At 45.9% G+C, this 15672-nt stretch overlaps 1 protein-coding gene across 6 annotated transcripts in view; it reads right to left on the bottom strand.

Annotated features, from left to right (window-relative positions):
- The window catches only part of bahcc1b (BAH domain and coiled-coil containing 1b), a 267650-nt gene that overhangs the window by 80740 nt on the left and 171238 nt on the right, over positions 1-15672 (bottom strand). For 4 of the 6 annotated variants that reach the window (XM_078225578.1, XM_078225581.1, XM_078225579.1 and 1 more), the window contains exons 12-14: positions 10413-10609; positions 8857-8993; positions 6330-6461 (exon numbers count right to left, since the gene is read on the bottom strand). In XM_078225578.1, coding sequence (XP_078081704.1) covers positions 6330-6461; positions 8857-8993; positions 10413-10609 — 466 coding nt within the window. The remainder of the gene's footprint in view (positions 1-6329; positions 6462-8856; positions 8994-10412; positions 10610-15672) is intronic. The other 2 variants (XM_078225580.1, XM_078225583.1) reach the window with 1 other exon arrangement.

Here is a 15672-nt window from a genome sequence, read left to right as displayed (position 1 = left end):
CACACCTGACATTGTTCAGCAAATGCTGCCCAACCACGGAATCTCATCTAACGTTGGAATTGTTCATAACAGGCAGACCCTACTCAACCCACCCTTGCCTGCAAAATTCAGAACTTCATGTCTAATGTTAGATGTGATTCCATGATTAGGCAGCGCTGGCACAATCTTGAGTGAGCTAAGGATTACACTCACAATCGAGATTATCAGTTGGGTTCGCAATGTCGCTCACTTACACTTGCTAAAAGCTACAGGTGGAATCTTATCAAAAATAGCAACATGTCAGGTTCTGACTGAAAACCGGTGTGTTTCTCTTCAGGGAAATAAGCCAGTTTCTCCCCAGGTCTTATGACACTTTGTCAAAAAAAAGCAGTGGGACATGTTTCATGCTGCCATGTTAAGAAGCGGGATCTAAAGACATTGGCAAAGCTCGGCTGCACTGAGAACAGGGGGTGCCCCCAATCAGAGGTAAAAATACTCTTCTCCCCCCACCCCCCCATTCCACCACAGAGGTCTCAGGGCCTCCCCCACCCCCCAAACCCCTGCCAAACAGCCAGCACTGGCATCCCACGCTGCACCCCGTACATCACCCGGCATCCCCACCATTCCCACGTCCGCTCCCCCACCTTCCTCCACCATGACAAATAAATGAATGCCAGCATATGATGCTCTCCATAGGGCCCACACATGGCACTGTCCCCTGCCATAGTTGGCACCGCAAGGTTGGTAGTGCCAACCTATGCCGGACGGGGGGTGTTGGGCAGTGCCAAAGCGCTGCCTGGCCATGTCCCTCTCTCCAGGGGGCTAAGCTCACCTTTACACCCCCGGGGGGATCTCCATAACAGGTTCACATCTGTGTGAACCTGTTGTAAACCTCGCTGGCATGAAGATACGGCTAGCAGGGATATATGATGAGGGGGTGTATAATTATATTAAAATGTATTTAAATTTATGAAAGTCAGGTTCTTGTCCATTATGGGCCTGAACTTGATTATGCCACCAGCAACGGGCAACAAAAAAAAGGAGATTGAGATCTCGCTGGCGAGGTTTGCTACTTTCGGGACTTGCTGGATCTTGAGCCCCTGCTGCCGATCCTGCAGGCGGTGAGTGCGGGTTCAAAGTCGCCCCCACCTATATCCATATGCAGTGACCTGTCCTCTGCAGGCCAAAGAAACATGTCCAGGATTGCACCTTTCTGAATTAACAAAGGGACGGGGAGAGCAGTTCTCTTGTGCATTTGTCATGGCAAAGTCTCGACCAATCAAAGCCGACTTTCCAACTAATCAGCATCCCTTTCTCCTGCAGAACAAATTATTGTTCCTTTTGCAATTTGGTATTCTTGCGAATCAATCCTGATGAGTGAAGAACGAAAAGCTTTAACAGCAATTCTCTTTTTTCAGCAAGGCTCAAGCATGTGTTTTTGTTATTGTTGTCAATACGGAGGTAATAAGACACACCTGTCCTGGGCACGGCAATGTTATCGGAACTGGAATGCATCCCTGTCACTCCAACAGTATCTCTCGCAAGACAGGTGACAGCCGAGAACCACCCAATGGGGGTCTGGGTTAACCTTGCTGCTAGTCTAAGTTAATACAGAAGATCTATGTTGGTGAGATGGCTGCTCACATCCGAAACACACCAACAGGAGTCATGGTCAAAGAGTAATATAAAAGTACCGTCAGCTTCAACTAGCATTTATTAAATTGTTGGGTTCCTTTAGAGAATCATAGAATCCCTACAGTGCAGAAGGAGGCCATTCAGCCCATTGAGCCTGCACCGAAAATAATCTCACCCTGGCCCTACCCCCATAACCCCACGTATTTACCCTGCTAATCCACCTGATATTAAGGGGCAATTTATCATGGCCAATCCACCTAACTCGCACATCTTTGGAGCATGGGAGGAAACCGGAGGAAACCCATGCAGACGCGGGGAAAATATGCAAACTCCATAAGGACAGTGATCTGAGGCCGGAATTGAACCCGGGTCCTGGCACTGTGAGGCAGCCGTGCTAACTACTATGCCGCCATGAACACATGGCACAAAATGGCACAAAGACTGACAGATAATATGACAATAATGTCTTTAAGCATTTACTTGTTAAAAAAAAATGTTTAAAGAGGCAACTAAACACTATTAACCTCTGAGTAGGCGGCAGTACACTATATCACTGGTTATATATTACCGGTTATGCTCATTTGAAAACTGACCTGCAAATAACATCTAGTCTGCCTGAACTCAGATGCCGCAAGAGTGAACCCTTTGTCCTCACGGGGGGATTTTTGTTGTTGAAAGAAAGCCTTTTGCTTTGAAGGGAGTTTTATTTCTGCTGAGGGCAGTAGGGTTCAAGCTCCCCACATAATCTGGGGGCTTGGAAACATCAAACTGAATGCAATCAATTAAATGTTAATTATTGGGTTTTCACCAAGGCTATGCCACTGGAATTCACAAAGGCAGACTTCCCATTCTTATCTCCCCTAGCCGGGGTCAAAGTTCAGAGGCTACTCGATCGCACAACTTTCTGGAGCAGGCCTCTGAGGATTTTGCTCCATCAGCAGGTTGAAGAGAATATTCCAGGTCCGGCTGCTTTGTGCCTCCAATACAAATTACTACGGAGATACAACAAAAAAGGGACTGTTGTAGCTAGCTGCTTGCTCATCCTGACAGGCTTTCCTTTGGGAAGACAGGAAGACAGCAACATGCTACACAGAAACACGCTACTCACACAGTTGGTTAAGGATGCTATGCCATTCCGATAAGGTTTTTCAATTAGTCACACAAAGCGCTTCTACATTAATTCCCAGCATGACTACATCACAACTCACTTCAGGTAACAGGATTGGTAAAAGTTCACAGGCCGACTCCCTTTTATACATTGTTTCACAATGCAAATTTGAGCCCATACAAGAGGGTACGAATGTCTATGAGCAGGTGCCAAAAACTCGATGGTGCTAGTCCCTCTCACATGTCAAGCCTGAAGCACTGAAGTAAGGGTATGAGTTTCCACATCCTGCACATCAGAGAAGGACCCGAACAAGGCCTTCCGAAGAGGCTTGGCCTACACAATGCATACATTAATGCTGTGGCTTGCAGAGCGATTATATAAATTCCTGGATTGCAACAAGCCAAATTCATTCCCAAAAGCTGGAGTGGAAATATGTACAGTGAGGTTTCTTTTAAACTATAAGGTCTAGGAAGTGCTCTGACTGGTTTCAAGCAACAGCTCGATTTGGGGTAAGGTGGAATTTTCACCCATTCGGAAGAGCCCTCACCCTGCTCCACAGACTGGGAGCAGGGTCATTGGCATATGTTGGGCTGGCTCCAGTAAGATTTTTAACGCAATGTGTAACTGGGTGTTTCTGTTAGCCATAGAAAAGGCAGGAGAATGGGGATGAGAAAAATATCAGCCATGATTGAATGGCGGAGCAGACTCGATGGGCCGAGTGGCCTAATTCTGCTTCTATGTCTTATGGTCTTATACGACTGATTTAATTGATCACCCTTATGATCCATTGCTATAAGAAAGCTATCCATGGAAAGGCAAAACGTGCACAGCGTCTGCTGAGATCTGATCCAAGCACAAGCGAGAGCAAGACTGGCGGATTAGATCAGCTTGCCACCCCCTTCTTTCTGTGATAACCACACAGAAAGGGACAGACATAAATTACCAGGCCGCAGGGCAATTAAACCCTGGGCAAAGCAAAAAAGGTGGGTACGCCCAACATGACTGAATCCCACCCTAAAATAAAAGCAAATTACTGCGGATGCTGGGATCTGAAACCAAAAGAGAAAATGCTGAAAAATCTCAGCAGGTCTGGCAGCATCTGTAAGGAGAGAAAAGAGCTGGCGTTTCAAGTCCGGATGAAGTAAGCAGTACAACATTAAAATTATCTGCAAACCAGTTTCAACTTGTTGGTTCTAAATGAGATAGCTGTGACCACATGAAATGAACACCAATGAGATTCTCAAAAAATTTATTTGTAGCTGTTAAACAGATGTTTCAGAATTTACTGATTCAAAACAGTTTCAAACTGGTCTCGAGGATTGTAAAGCAATATAGTTTGGGGGCTGTTTCAGCATCTCAAGCAAGGTTGCACTTATTGACAATAAAATAAGTCATTAGTCATTCAATTCTGTGGTCTAATGCTTCCTGAGGTTTGTTTGTCCCCAAACTATTACTTTTGACAAAGTCTCCTACTGGGAAACTAAACCATTTGTTCAGCTTTAATGTGATTGGTGGTTTTGTACAAATTGTACTCCCCTCACTGAATCGGTAAGTTTGATACATTGCGTGCACCAATCACATTACTGGCTAGCAAAATAAGCTTGCTGTGTTGGTGGGGGTGGGAAAAGAGGCAATTTGTACCACAAAAGGATTGAATTAAAGAGGATCTTCCAGTGTGGGAATGCCATCCTGCTCTGATAATGAATGATAATTAGTCCCTGTGATAATGAACACTATCATAGCATAGCCAATGGCTTTATCTTCTGCAGTGTTGGGAGTCTTCGCACAAGTTTGGAATTCGTTTCCAAGCTGTTGTGGGCTGCATGTTGATAGCACACGGGACATGTCTCGAAAGAGTGAAAGATCTTATTTATTAATTTGTAGCACCCTTTCTTATAAATACTTGTTCTCAAAATAAGCACCATATTTGAGATGGGCAAATTAATGTTCAAAAATCCTTGACCACAAGGAAATGTGTTAAAAAAAATTCATATTCCAAATCAGTTTGATGGCAATGCCTTGTGATAAAATTATTGCAGGTGATATAAATATAATTCTTGGTAAGCTGGAATGAAAGTCATAGCTATTAAATAATCATGCATTTTGGAGATAATATGGTCAATGGACTTCCAGTGCCAAGTGCAAAAATAGATACCATCCTCCAGAGATAGTTTAAATTCATTCTCCTTCAGTGTGTTAATTTTTTTTTGCCATTCTCTCTCAGATTAGTTACTAGATTGCGGTGCAGAAACATTAGTGTTATTTCTTTTGTCAGCAGGTCTCCTTGCTCTGAAAGGGGTAAATGAAGTTTCAGCTCTTGGTCTGAGCTGCAAGTCTGTAAAACTGAACAACAACTTGCCCTTACATAGCACCTCTAACATAGTAAAACATCCTACAACATGTCACAGGAGCATTCTCCAGCAGAATCTGACACTGAACCACATGAGGGGATGTTAAGACAGATTACTCGACATCTGGGACAAATAGGTAGGTTTTAAGGAGTGTATTAGAGTGGGGGGGGGGGGGGGAGAGATAGAGAGGCTGAGAGATTTAGGGAAGGAAGGCTCACACTAAGAAACTTCATTAAGTTTCAATGGAATTAACAGCCATTAACAGCAGTGTGTAGATGGAGCAACTCAAACATTCATCCCCAGGTGTGGCAAAGATAAGAACCAAGGTCCGCAGCATTTACACAACTGCTGATCCCTGACCTTCTGAAGTTTGTTCATGTGGATGTGTGGGAAGGGTCAGTGTGCTGACATCTTTGTTGCCTGGCAGCACAGAGCAAAAGTAAACTTTATTGTTCCCGGTGGTTTGTGTACATTCTCTGACATCAGTAAAATCCTGACAGGAGATGGGATTTTCTGTATATCTAAGTGGGGTTTGTACAATTCCCACTGCAGACTTCAGCCTAACTCATCTGCCAATGTAAACATTCATCAACTTGAGTTATAGCAGCGGCGGAATCCAGTGGCCCACCTGCCCTCAGGCCAATGAGGCACTTAAGGGGCCAGTTACCTCCTTCTGTCACTACTGGTGGAGTCCATGCCATGTGGCAAGGCCACCAGGTAAACCCTGGCAGACTAACCTTGGCATGGGGTTTTGAGTGCCTCCTGTTTGGGTGCCCCTGTGCCCACAGAAGGCCTTCCCCCAACTTTTGGATTATTGTCACTGTTACAACGTGGAAAATGTGGCAGCCAATTTGTGCACAGTAAGCCCCCACATACAGCAATGTGACGCTGCCCAGGATCGTCTGGTTTTGTGATGCTGATTATGGAATAAATATTGGCCAGAACATTAGGGCTAACTCTCCTGACCTTCTCTGAAATGGTGCCATGGGATCTTTTTGGTCCACCTGAGAGAGACAAGCGATTCCTCAGTTTAATTGCCTCATTTGAAAGACGCACCTGTGACGGCGCAGCATTCCCTCAGTACTCCACTTGAGCGTCAAGCTGGATATTATGCTCCAGGGGGACAGGAACTAACAACCTTCTGACTCAGAGGTGTGAGTGCTGCCACTGAGCCACAGCTGGAGTAGCACGAGTGCTTGATAGTGTTCAGAATGCACCGCGGAACAGGAACTTTCAATCGGTAAATAACCACTTACTTTGCTTTTTTGCTGTCACATTTCTCCAGTTCGCTCAGCTGTCCAAGAGTTGACAGGACAGTGGAAAGATGTTTGCGTTTCCGTGGTCGCCCAGGTCCCCGCCTTGCTGGGCTTCTCGAGTTTTCATCTCTCCTAGGAACCAGAATACAAATAAAGCTGTCAACATGTCATCGCCGGATTTTCATCTTGTGTTTCCGTGTATATGTTCCCACTTCAGGTCACATGACAATTCCCCAGCACCCTCCAGCCAATAGGTGAGAAGGTCTGGGCTGTGACCTTTTCTTACAAGTTTTTTAAAAAGATTATTTATTAGTGTCACAAGTAGGTTTACATTAACTCTGTAATGAAGTTACTGCGAAAATCCCCAAGTCGCCACACTCCTGCGCCTGTTTGGGTACACTGAGGGAGAATTTAGCATGGCCAATGCACCTAATGCACGTCTTTCAGACTGTGGGAGGAAACCAGTGCACCCGGAGGAAACCCACGCAGACACGGGGAGAGTGTGCAGACTCCCTACAGACAGTGACCCAAGCTGGGGATCGAACCCGGTCCCTGTCACTGTGAGGCAGCAGTGCTAACCACTGTGCCACCGTGCCTATTAGCATAAATGTTGCTTCACCCCCATTTGGCCAGGAAAAGAAATTTGATAAATCGAGATGAATTATGTCCGTTGTTTTCACCGTGAGGTGGAGTACCTCCTGAATTTGCCGAGCTTTGGTTAACTGCTGAGGAGAAAGTGGATGACATTTTCCCAACCAAAAGCAGGCACGTTAAGAATGAAACATAGTCCTGCGATCAAACACATGACATCAAGTTCTCAGCCACTTGGGAAGCTTGCCATTAGGTACACTTTGACAGGCATAAGCACAATATTTTTAATGTGATCCTTTTTTTCCCCCTGAATGCAACTCAAAACTCCAGTTTACTCCAGATAATGTTCACATTTCCAATGTGCTTTCTGCTTCAAGGGCAAACACCTCATGAAATTTAACCGGCAGATGGAGACAAAGCCAGAGAATTTGACGTCACGCAATGAGCCAGCAGTTTTCCACTAACATTATACCGTAACAGACCATAAATGCTCAAATTACTACAAGGTAAGATGCATCCAACCCCTCGAGTGGGAAGGTCATTGGCAAGTTTAGTAACTGGCCCAAGATGTTCAACATGAAATATGATGAAAAGCGTATTTCTGTTAATGTTTAATTATTAGACAGATCATGAAATGAAAGAAAGAATACAACATGGTTGAACCCCGTGTCAAACACTTATAACTGCTGCGGTTTAGGTTCACACATGAAGAATGACCATCAGGGAGGGGTACCAGAGGATGATGGGTATGTGTGGCCCTGCAGGAATCACTGGAACTGAGGAGAAAATTGGGAACCAATGCTGAGTGTAGGTGTTATGAAGGCCTTGCAGTGGTCAGGGGCTGGCTGCTGGGTCTTTCCCTCTCTGGTATTGTTGTATGTTCATATGGTGCAAGTGTTTTCCCAAGTTTTTCCCTCCTCTCCTGAAAGGATGTGTAGCTCAATATTCTCCCTGGACACTGCAAATCTCCGGGTGTCAAGCCATTTTTCTGCCATTGACTCAGTCTCTGGGCTCAGGCACCCAGTCCTGATAGAACCTAACCTTGTAGGCCATTGAGGTTCACATGTTTGCAGCACTGATCAGAAGTGGGGCTCCTTGCTACCCCTCCCGAGCTCTGCCGCACTGAGGGCAACTGCAATAGCCCTCTGTCACTCATCTAAAAGCTGCTGATACAACTCTGCCATGGATCTTTCTGATCTGAGGAGATCCGCATCACACATGGCAATGCATTCACTCTCCGAATTACTGTGTGGCTAACAGAAAAGTTGGAATTGTTTTGGAACAATTTCACCTTTTACCGAGCTGTGTTGTGACATTGTTCATCTGAGGCGTCGGCTCTGCATAAAATTAGCACATTTCTCACATGGCGTTATCATTTGATGTGGGCTGCTTTGATGATTCATTCCTGGACCTTTCAGCTCCTCTTGTTAAAACAGCCTTGCATCACAAGCTTTCATCGTATTCTTGCCCCGTTAGGAGAAGGAGAATAAATTATGCGTGTTGGATCAAAGCCTTCGCCACGCGGCTGCTGTTATACAGACCGAGCTGTGTGCGGAGACATAACTGGGCACACTGCAAATACACCTGGAACTGGCTGAGCGAGACTGTGTCGGAGCAAGACTGTTCAAACGTCCGGAATGGAGCCGGGAATGACGGGGAAGGAAATTAGGGATGGGGAGGTGGGGGAGAACGTCAACTAAATTGAAAAAGTGAAGATGGAAAGATGAAGGCCGAGAGGAACGCCCTCCTCAGTGGAACCAGTCTGATTCGCAAAGGGTCAAATTCTTTCATACTATTGGCAAAACAGAATTGTAGCAAAACACTCAAGAAGCATGGAAAGCAATTAGCTGGAAGCTCATTCAGATCCTATCTGAACTCGTACTTCTAATTCCAGCTCTATCACATGTTTAAATGGATGATAAGAGATGGCACCCACTCGTGATCGTGTCTCCTTTGAAGTTTGGCCAGTTCCCGTTGCTTTTCCTTGTAGCGGCGCTGTAGTTCGGCAAGCCTCATTCGCATCTCCAGCTCCTGTGTGTCCATCCCATCAATTGCAACCTTTAGAGGACAAACCTTGACCATAAAAAATCAATGTAAAAGAATCAACCGCACTGTAAAAGGATTATCCCACCAAATCCAAACCACTTTTGGTCAATACTGATATGTTATTCCTAGATTACTTTTCTCACTGGTGTAAAAGTATCTCCGTCACGCTATACATATGCCAGCTATTACTCCGCTGGCTTTCATTTTTATTCATTTTTTAATCCAAGTTTAAAACCATCTTCGTTTCCTCACTAAGTTGACACACAAAGGATAAATAAAACACAGTAAAATGGGCCCAGCCTAAGTTCTCTCATACCCAATTGTGTGCCTTGAGCCTGAAGCTAGACATAGATTGGTACATCAATAAATTTTCCTATAAATGCTGCATGTTAGCTGACAGCATACGATCCGAATCAACTCCTTTCCAATCGTTTTATATCTGTCCCTGGATTGCACTGCTGCGATTCACAGCTGTGTCACATGGACAAGTCGTGAGAATAGGAATGCCAACATTTCAGGCAAAATTAGGGCTGGCAATGCTGTACTGCCTCAGTCCATGTTGCGATTTCAACCACTGTCCTTATTTGAATGGACTCCGTGGAAAGAAAGCTGTGCAAGTGTCCAAAGACCCCATTTCCCAATGCAACTATACCATGTGAGGCTCCCCACTGCATGTCAAGCCTTGGAACATTCAGCCCAGGACTTGTTGGACTTGGTGCTTCCTGCAGTTGTAAAGTAACTCCTCTGAGGCCGGTGACCCTTCACCAAATTTAGATTTATTGCCATGGTAAGCAATACTCAGACAGGTGCTTCCTTGTACAAGTCCCAAGTGCCGTAACCCTGACACTCCACATTATATACACAGGTAGGGTTCCCTGATTGGACAGCCATTGCTGCCTTAATCAGGGAACTCTTTTTCTCCCCAACCAGATAAACAAAATCAAATTAACTTAGGGACAACTCAAAAAGGGCAGCTCCCTAAAAGGAGGGGAACCGCCCGAAACAAAAAACAAAGTGGAAAGGAAACTTAAAACATCAAATTAAAATGTGATTAAAGGGGTCAATAATACACCCCCATCCCTGCGGTGCCCAGCAGGCATGGAAAGCATCAACGGTGCCCTCAGATACTGCATGCTCCCTTTCCAGGGACATCCGACCGCGGTAGAGAGGCAGACAGTCAGGGTGGACGATCGCCCGACTGCCTTAATCAGGGCGCTCGTATTCTAAGAGGTCCACATCATGGTCCTTGTTAAAGTCATCACAGGTAGGATAACAAATGGTCCAGACTCATGCAGGAAGAATCAGATGAGTGAGATTCAGGACGCCTACCAAGTGTTGTGGAACCTAACTACTTTCTTTACTCACTATTGGTGCAGGGGGTAACCCAATGGAGCTGAGAGCTAATGATGTCTGCCTGGCTGTTACTAAATGCACCGATAAACTCACCGTCTCTGCCTTTGGACTCCATGAGTACTTCCTCCGTAAATTCAGCACCCGAGGGATGCGCACCATGTAGGATCTGCTTGACCCTGTGTCAATATGGTGGTCACCCATTTCAAGGGGTACTGCTTCCACCAATGAACGGGCAGCAGCAATAGTTGCAAGGCTTTGGAGATCATGAGTAAGCATAGCCTCGTCCTCCCCTGTGTACAAGAAACATTTTTATATTTCATTAGCATTGATGCATTGTCTTATGCACTATCCTTTGCAATACAACCTCACTCTGTTGAATTCTAGCTTTAGCTCTTTCTCTCTCCCCAATTGCCTAAAGAAGTGTTGCCAGCCACAAATTTTCACATGTTCACCCTCAGTTTCTTTTACTGCCTAATTACTTAAAGCAGTTCCTTCCTAATTCCTCTTAATTTATACCTGCTACTCCCTCGATTTATTTCTGTAGTTTATTCTTTGCTTGTTGCTACTGATTAGGCAACTACATGAAGTTGAATAAATGTTCAGAGAAACTGTCTGGAAAATTAATGGGCAAGGTTCAAAGATTCAAGAAGCAAATAAAGTCTTTCACCTTTGGAAATAGAAGCTATCTTTACGGATGAGAAAATGTAATAAGATCGTGGCAGGCTGCAGTATCAATAATTTTTACTGTGATAACTTCCCTATCAATCTAAAAATCAGGTCAGAACATCTTTGCTTCTAGTCTACATACCAAACTCTGTGCAACCCCTGGCATCATCAGCATTGAGAAGTCTAACAACACCAGGTTAAAGTCCAACAGGTTCATTTGGTAGCAAAAGCCACGAGTTTTCAGAACAGGCTGTCCCTTCGTCAGGTGGGTGGGAGAACTCCCACCCACCTGACGAAGGGACAGCCTGTTCCGAAAGCTCGTGGCTTTTGCTACCAAATAAACCTGTTGGACTTTAACCTGGTGTTGTTCGACTTCTTACTGTGTTTACCCCAGTCCAACGCCGGCATCTCCACATCATGATCATCACCATTCTCCAGCTAACTTAGTCCTTGGCTACAATCTCACTCTTTCACCTGTTCCAAGTAGCTTGGTTATGCTCCACAGGCCACTAGCAACAAGCAAAACACCAGAACGGCTAAAGTGGATAGGCCCCCCGAGAAACAGGTGTCGGGATTGCGAATTAGCCCTCCCTCATTCAACTAGTTGCAGGCAGCAAATCAACTATATGCTTCCTGCTCGACTAAGTGAGTGCTGTGTGCAGCCAGTAGTAACACCTCTACTTTCTCAGGAGGCTCAGGAAACTTGGCATGTCCACTACGAACTCTCACCAATTTTTACTGATGCATGATAGAAAGCATCCTTTCCAGGCACATCACAGCTTGGCATGGCTCCTGCTCTGACCAAGATCGCAAGGAACTACAAAGGGTTGTGAATGTAGTCCAGTCCATCATGCAAACCAGCCTCCCATCCATTGACCCCATCAACACTTCCCACTGCCTCAGAAAAGCAGCCATCATAATCAAGGACCCCGTGCTCAACCCCCGGACATTCTCTCTTCCACCTTCTTCCGTTGGGAAAAAGATACAAAAGTCTGAGGTCACGTACCGACCGACTCAAGAACAGCTTCTTCCCTGCTGCTGTCAGACTTTTGAATGGACCTACCTTGTATTAAGTTGACCTTTCTCTACACTCTAGCCATGACTGTAACACTACATTCTGCAAGTTCTTCTTTTCTTCTCCCCTATGTACTCTATGAATGGTATGCTTTGTCTGTATAGTCTGCAGGAAACAATATATTTCACTGTATACTAGTACATGTGACAATAATAAATCAAATCAAACTGTTCATTGGCTGCACACATGAGCAGCGGCCCAAAATTATAACATCTGAGCACCGCATAACACCAACCTGCAGCCTTTAAATGGAAGGTGCATTGTCACTGGGGCAGGTGCCAGCACTTATGCAGGAAGTCAATCTGACCTGGGAAAAGGTGAAGAATACATAATGCAGGATGGAATGGGCTCCAAGAGCACTGCACTGCAGGAGCTGGAAGGTGGGTAGGGTGTCCTGTAACCTCCAGACACGTGATCAGAAAGGATGGAGATCAAAGTCAGGAGTCAAGTGCCAAGGACTTGGATGCAGTAACAAAAAAAGTTCAATGAGCTCACACAAGTGGTCAAGATCAGTGAATGCATCTTCAAATGCCATCTCCTACCAACTGCACCATTCACCTCAGGCATTGCTCAGATCACCTTGGCCGGAATTTTTCAACCGTTCACGCCAGCGGAATCTTCCCACCCCACTGCAGCGGATATTTTTTGGCTTGTTGCCAAATTCTCCATCTTCGCTACAGCATTGCTGCAAACTGACACTGCCAGCTATTCAACCATGACAGCCACGTCACCTAAACACATTGCACCACACTCACTGACACACTTCTCTCTCTCTCTTGCAGGACAGGGTGGCAGGCAACCAAAGGAAACAACAGCTGTCTCTCCGAGGACATGTGTCTTAATCCGTATGGAAGAGAAGGTGCTGGCCATTATTGGCATGTCCCCTGCTGAGACAGAGGCCTGTGATGGGACAGGAACAATTGAAGGTGACAAGATCCTCATATCTGATCCTCCTTCTCACATCCCAACGCCCCCTCATCCTACATTCCCTTCCGACTGACGAGTCTCACAACACCAGGTTAAAGTCCAACAGGTTTATTTGGTAGAACAAGCTTTCGGAGCCCCTTATCAGGTGAGCTACCAAATAAACCTGTTGGACTTTAACCTGGTGTTGTGAGGCTACTTACTGTGCCTACCCCAGTCCAACGCCGGCAACTCCACATCATCCTATATACGAGTTACAGATGGTGCAAAGCTTTTTTTAAATTCAATCGTGGGACATGAGTTAGGCCAGCATTTATTGCCTATCCCTAGTTGCCCTTGAGAAGGTGGTGGTGAGCTGCCTTCTTGACAACTGAGTGGCTTCCTACGCCATATCACAGTCAACCACATTGCTGTGGTTCTGGAGTCACATGTAGGCCAGACCAGGTAAGGATGACAGATTTCCTTCCCTAAAGGACATTATTGAACCAGATGGGTTTTTACAACAATTGTCAATGGTTTTATGATCATCTGTAGACTTTTAATTCCAGATATCTTTATTGAATTCAAATTCCACCATCTGCCATGGTAGGAGTCGAACCCCAGAACATTAGCTGAGTTTCTGGATTAATAGCCGAGTGATAATACCACTAGGCCAGTGCCACCCCTCTTATTTCCAGCCCCCTCCACTCACTGCAACCTTACTCGTGCCTTCTTTCTTTCTGGAATCCCAGAGGTGCAGTCTGGCCAGGGAGTGGAGGAACACCAAGAGAGTGATCATAAAGACACAGCACCAGCAGCTAAAGCCACAAGCTCAGATCCCGATACTCTGCGTATCTTAGAGGACAGACTGTAAGTGAGATTTGCATGTGTTGAGACACCGGGCATGAGTGGAGTGCAGCCAAGGCAAGGATAGCCGGAGACTCCATTTGAATGTGGACTGCAATGGGCAGCCTCTATAGAAGAACTCTGATGGGGATGGACAGAGTATGAGCAGAAAGATTGTGGTCAGTCAGGGAAGATGGAGGATAATTTGACACAGGGTTATGTGCAGAGCCTGGAGGCCACCATTTGGCGGACAACTCCATTCTCACATTTGTAGATCCAACAATGATGTAGTGGTCAGTGGCTGAAGTTGCAGCTTCCATTGCAGTGCCAAGCATCTGCCAAGTACCATGTGAGTGCTCAGACTGCTGCCATCCTGGCTGTGGATTGCAGTGTCCAAAGGAGCTCGCTTTCTCACAAGAGTTCAGCTATCTGTCCTCCAGCAGATTACTAGGGTTGCTGAGGCACTGCCCTGGAGCGGGTGGCAGGCCGATATTTTACAACTTCGCTTGGGCGAGGCTCGTAAAATCCCACCCGAGGCCAACGGAGAATTCCGTCCTGCGAGCCGCGCCCAGGGCGAGCGTGGCGGTAAGATTTCGGCCACAGTGGCTCCATGGAGCATAAACCTCACTCAGGGTAACAACATTCATCACTCCTGATCAGTGCCACTCTGTCACTGCCCTTGCTGTTCCCTGTCAGCTCGTCAGCTCCGACGGCTGAGATGGTGCAGTTCGCATCCGGGTCTTCTGGACCAAGAGCTGCACGATGTTATCCTCCAACAGCATCTGCAGTCTCCCCCAGGAGTAGTCAGCAACCTTCCACCAGCCAGGCTGCAGTCACTGGGATAATACTGCGGAGAAGCAGTGGGACAGACAAAGATGCAGGGAAGGCAAACACTAAAGAAATACACAAGGGTGATTAGTTGCCATTTGTATATAATACAGTACGCATGATTCATTACTTGAGAAAGGATATACTGGCACTGGAGCGGGTGCAGAGGAGATTCACTAGGTTGATTCCGGAGTTGAGAGGGTTGGCTTATGAGGAGAGATTGAGTAGACTGGGGCTATACTCACTGGAATTCAGAAGAATGAGGGGAGATCTTATAGAAACATATATGATTATGGAGGGAATAGATAAGATAGAAGCAGGGAAGTTGTTTCCACTGGCGGGTGAAACTAGAACGAGGGGGCATAGCCTCAAAATAAGGGGAAGCAGATTTAGGGCTGAGTTGAGGAGGAACTTCTTCATACAAAGGGTTGTGAATCTGTGGAATTCCCTGCCTAGTGAAGCAGTTGAGGCTACCTCATTAAATGTTTTTAAGGCAAGGTTAGATAAATGTTTGAACAGTAAAGGAATTAAGGGTTATGGTGAGCGGGCGGATAAGTGGAGCTGAGTCCACGAAAAGATCAGCCATGATCTTATTGAGTGGCGGAGCAGGCTCGAGGGGCCAGCTGGCCTACTCCTGTTCCTAGTTCTTATGTTCTTATTTATAAGCTTAGCTTGGGATATTTATTTTGTGGTGACTTTTATTTCTGCACTGTGACCATGCGAACGCTACAATGGTCAGAGACAGCGGGAACAGAAGGTGGGACTTTTGGAGAATGAGCTATTCGGGTTGCGGTTACCGATATCACACCTTGATGAGCTCTTTGTGGAAAGCCCGGACAGAAAGGGGAAGTCAAACATTCCGTCAGCCCGATCGATAGAACCAAGAAATGGAAGGACCAGCGTGACTTACAGGCAAGGGCACCAATGGTAGTGTCTGGAATAAGTGAACCGTCATTATTTGCATCAAACCATTCCACAGTCAGGCCTAGTATTGGCAGGCCTCTCAGGTTGACCCCTCCATATGGAAGGCAGTTA

Source organism: Mustelus asterias, chromosome 12 (assembly GCF_964213995.1).
Source record: "Mustelus asterias chromosome 12, sMusAst1.hap1.1, whole genome shotgun sequence".
Taxonomy (NCBI): Eukaryota; Metazoa; Chordata; class Chondrichthyes; order Carcharhiniformes; family Triakidae; genus Mustelus; species Mustelus asterias.
This window is presented reverse-complemented; position numbering and strand designations above follow the sequence as displayed.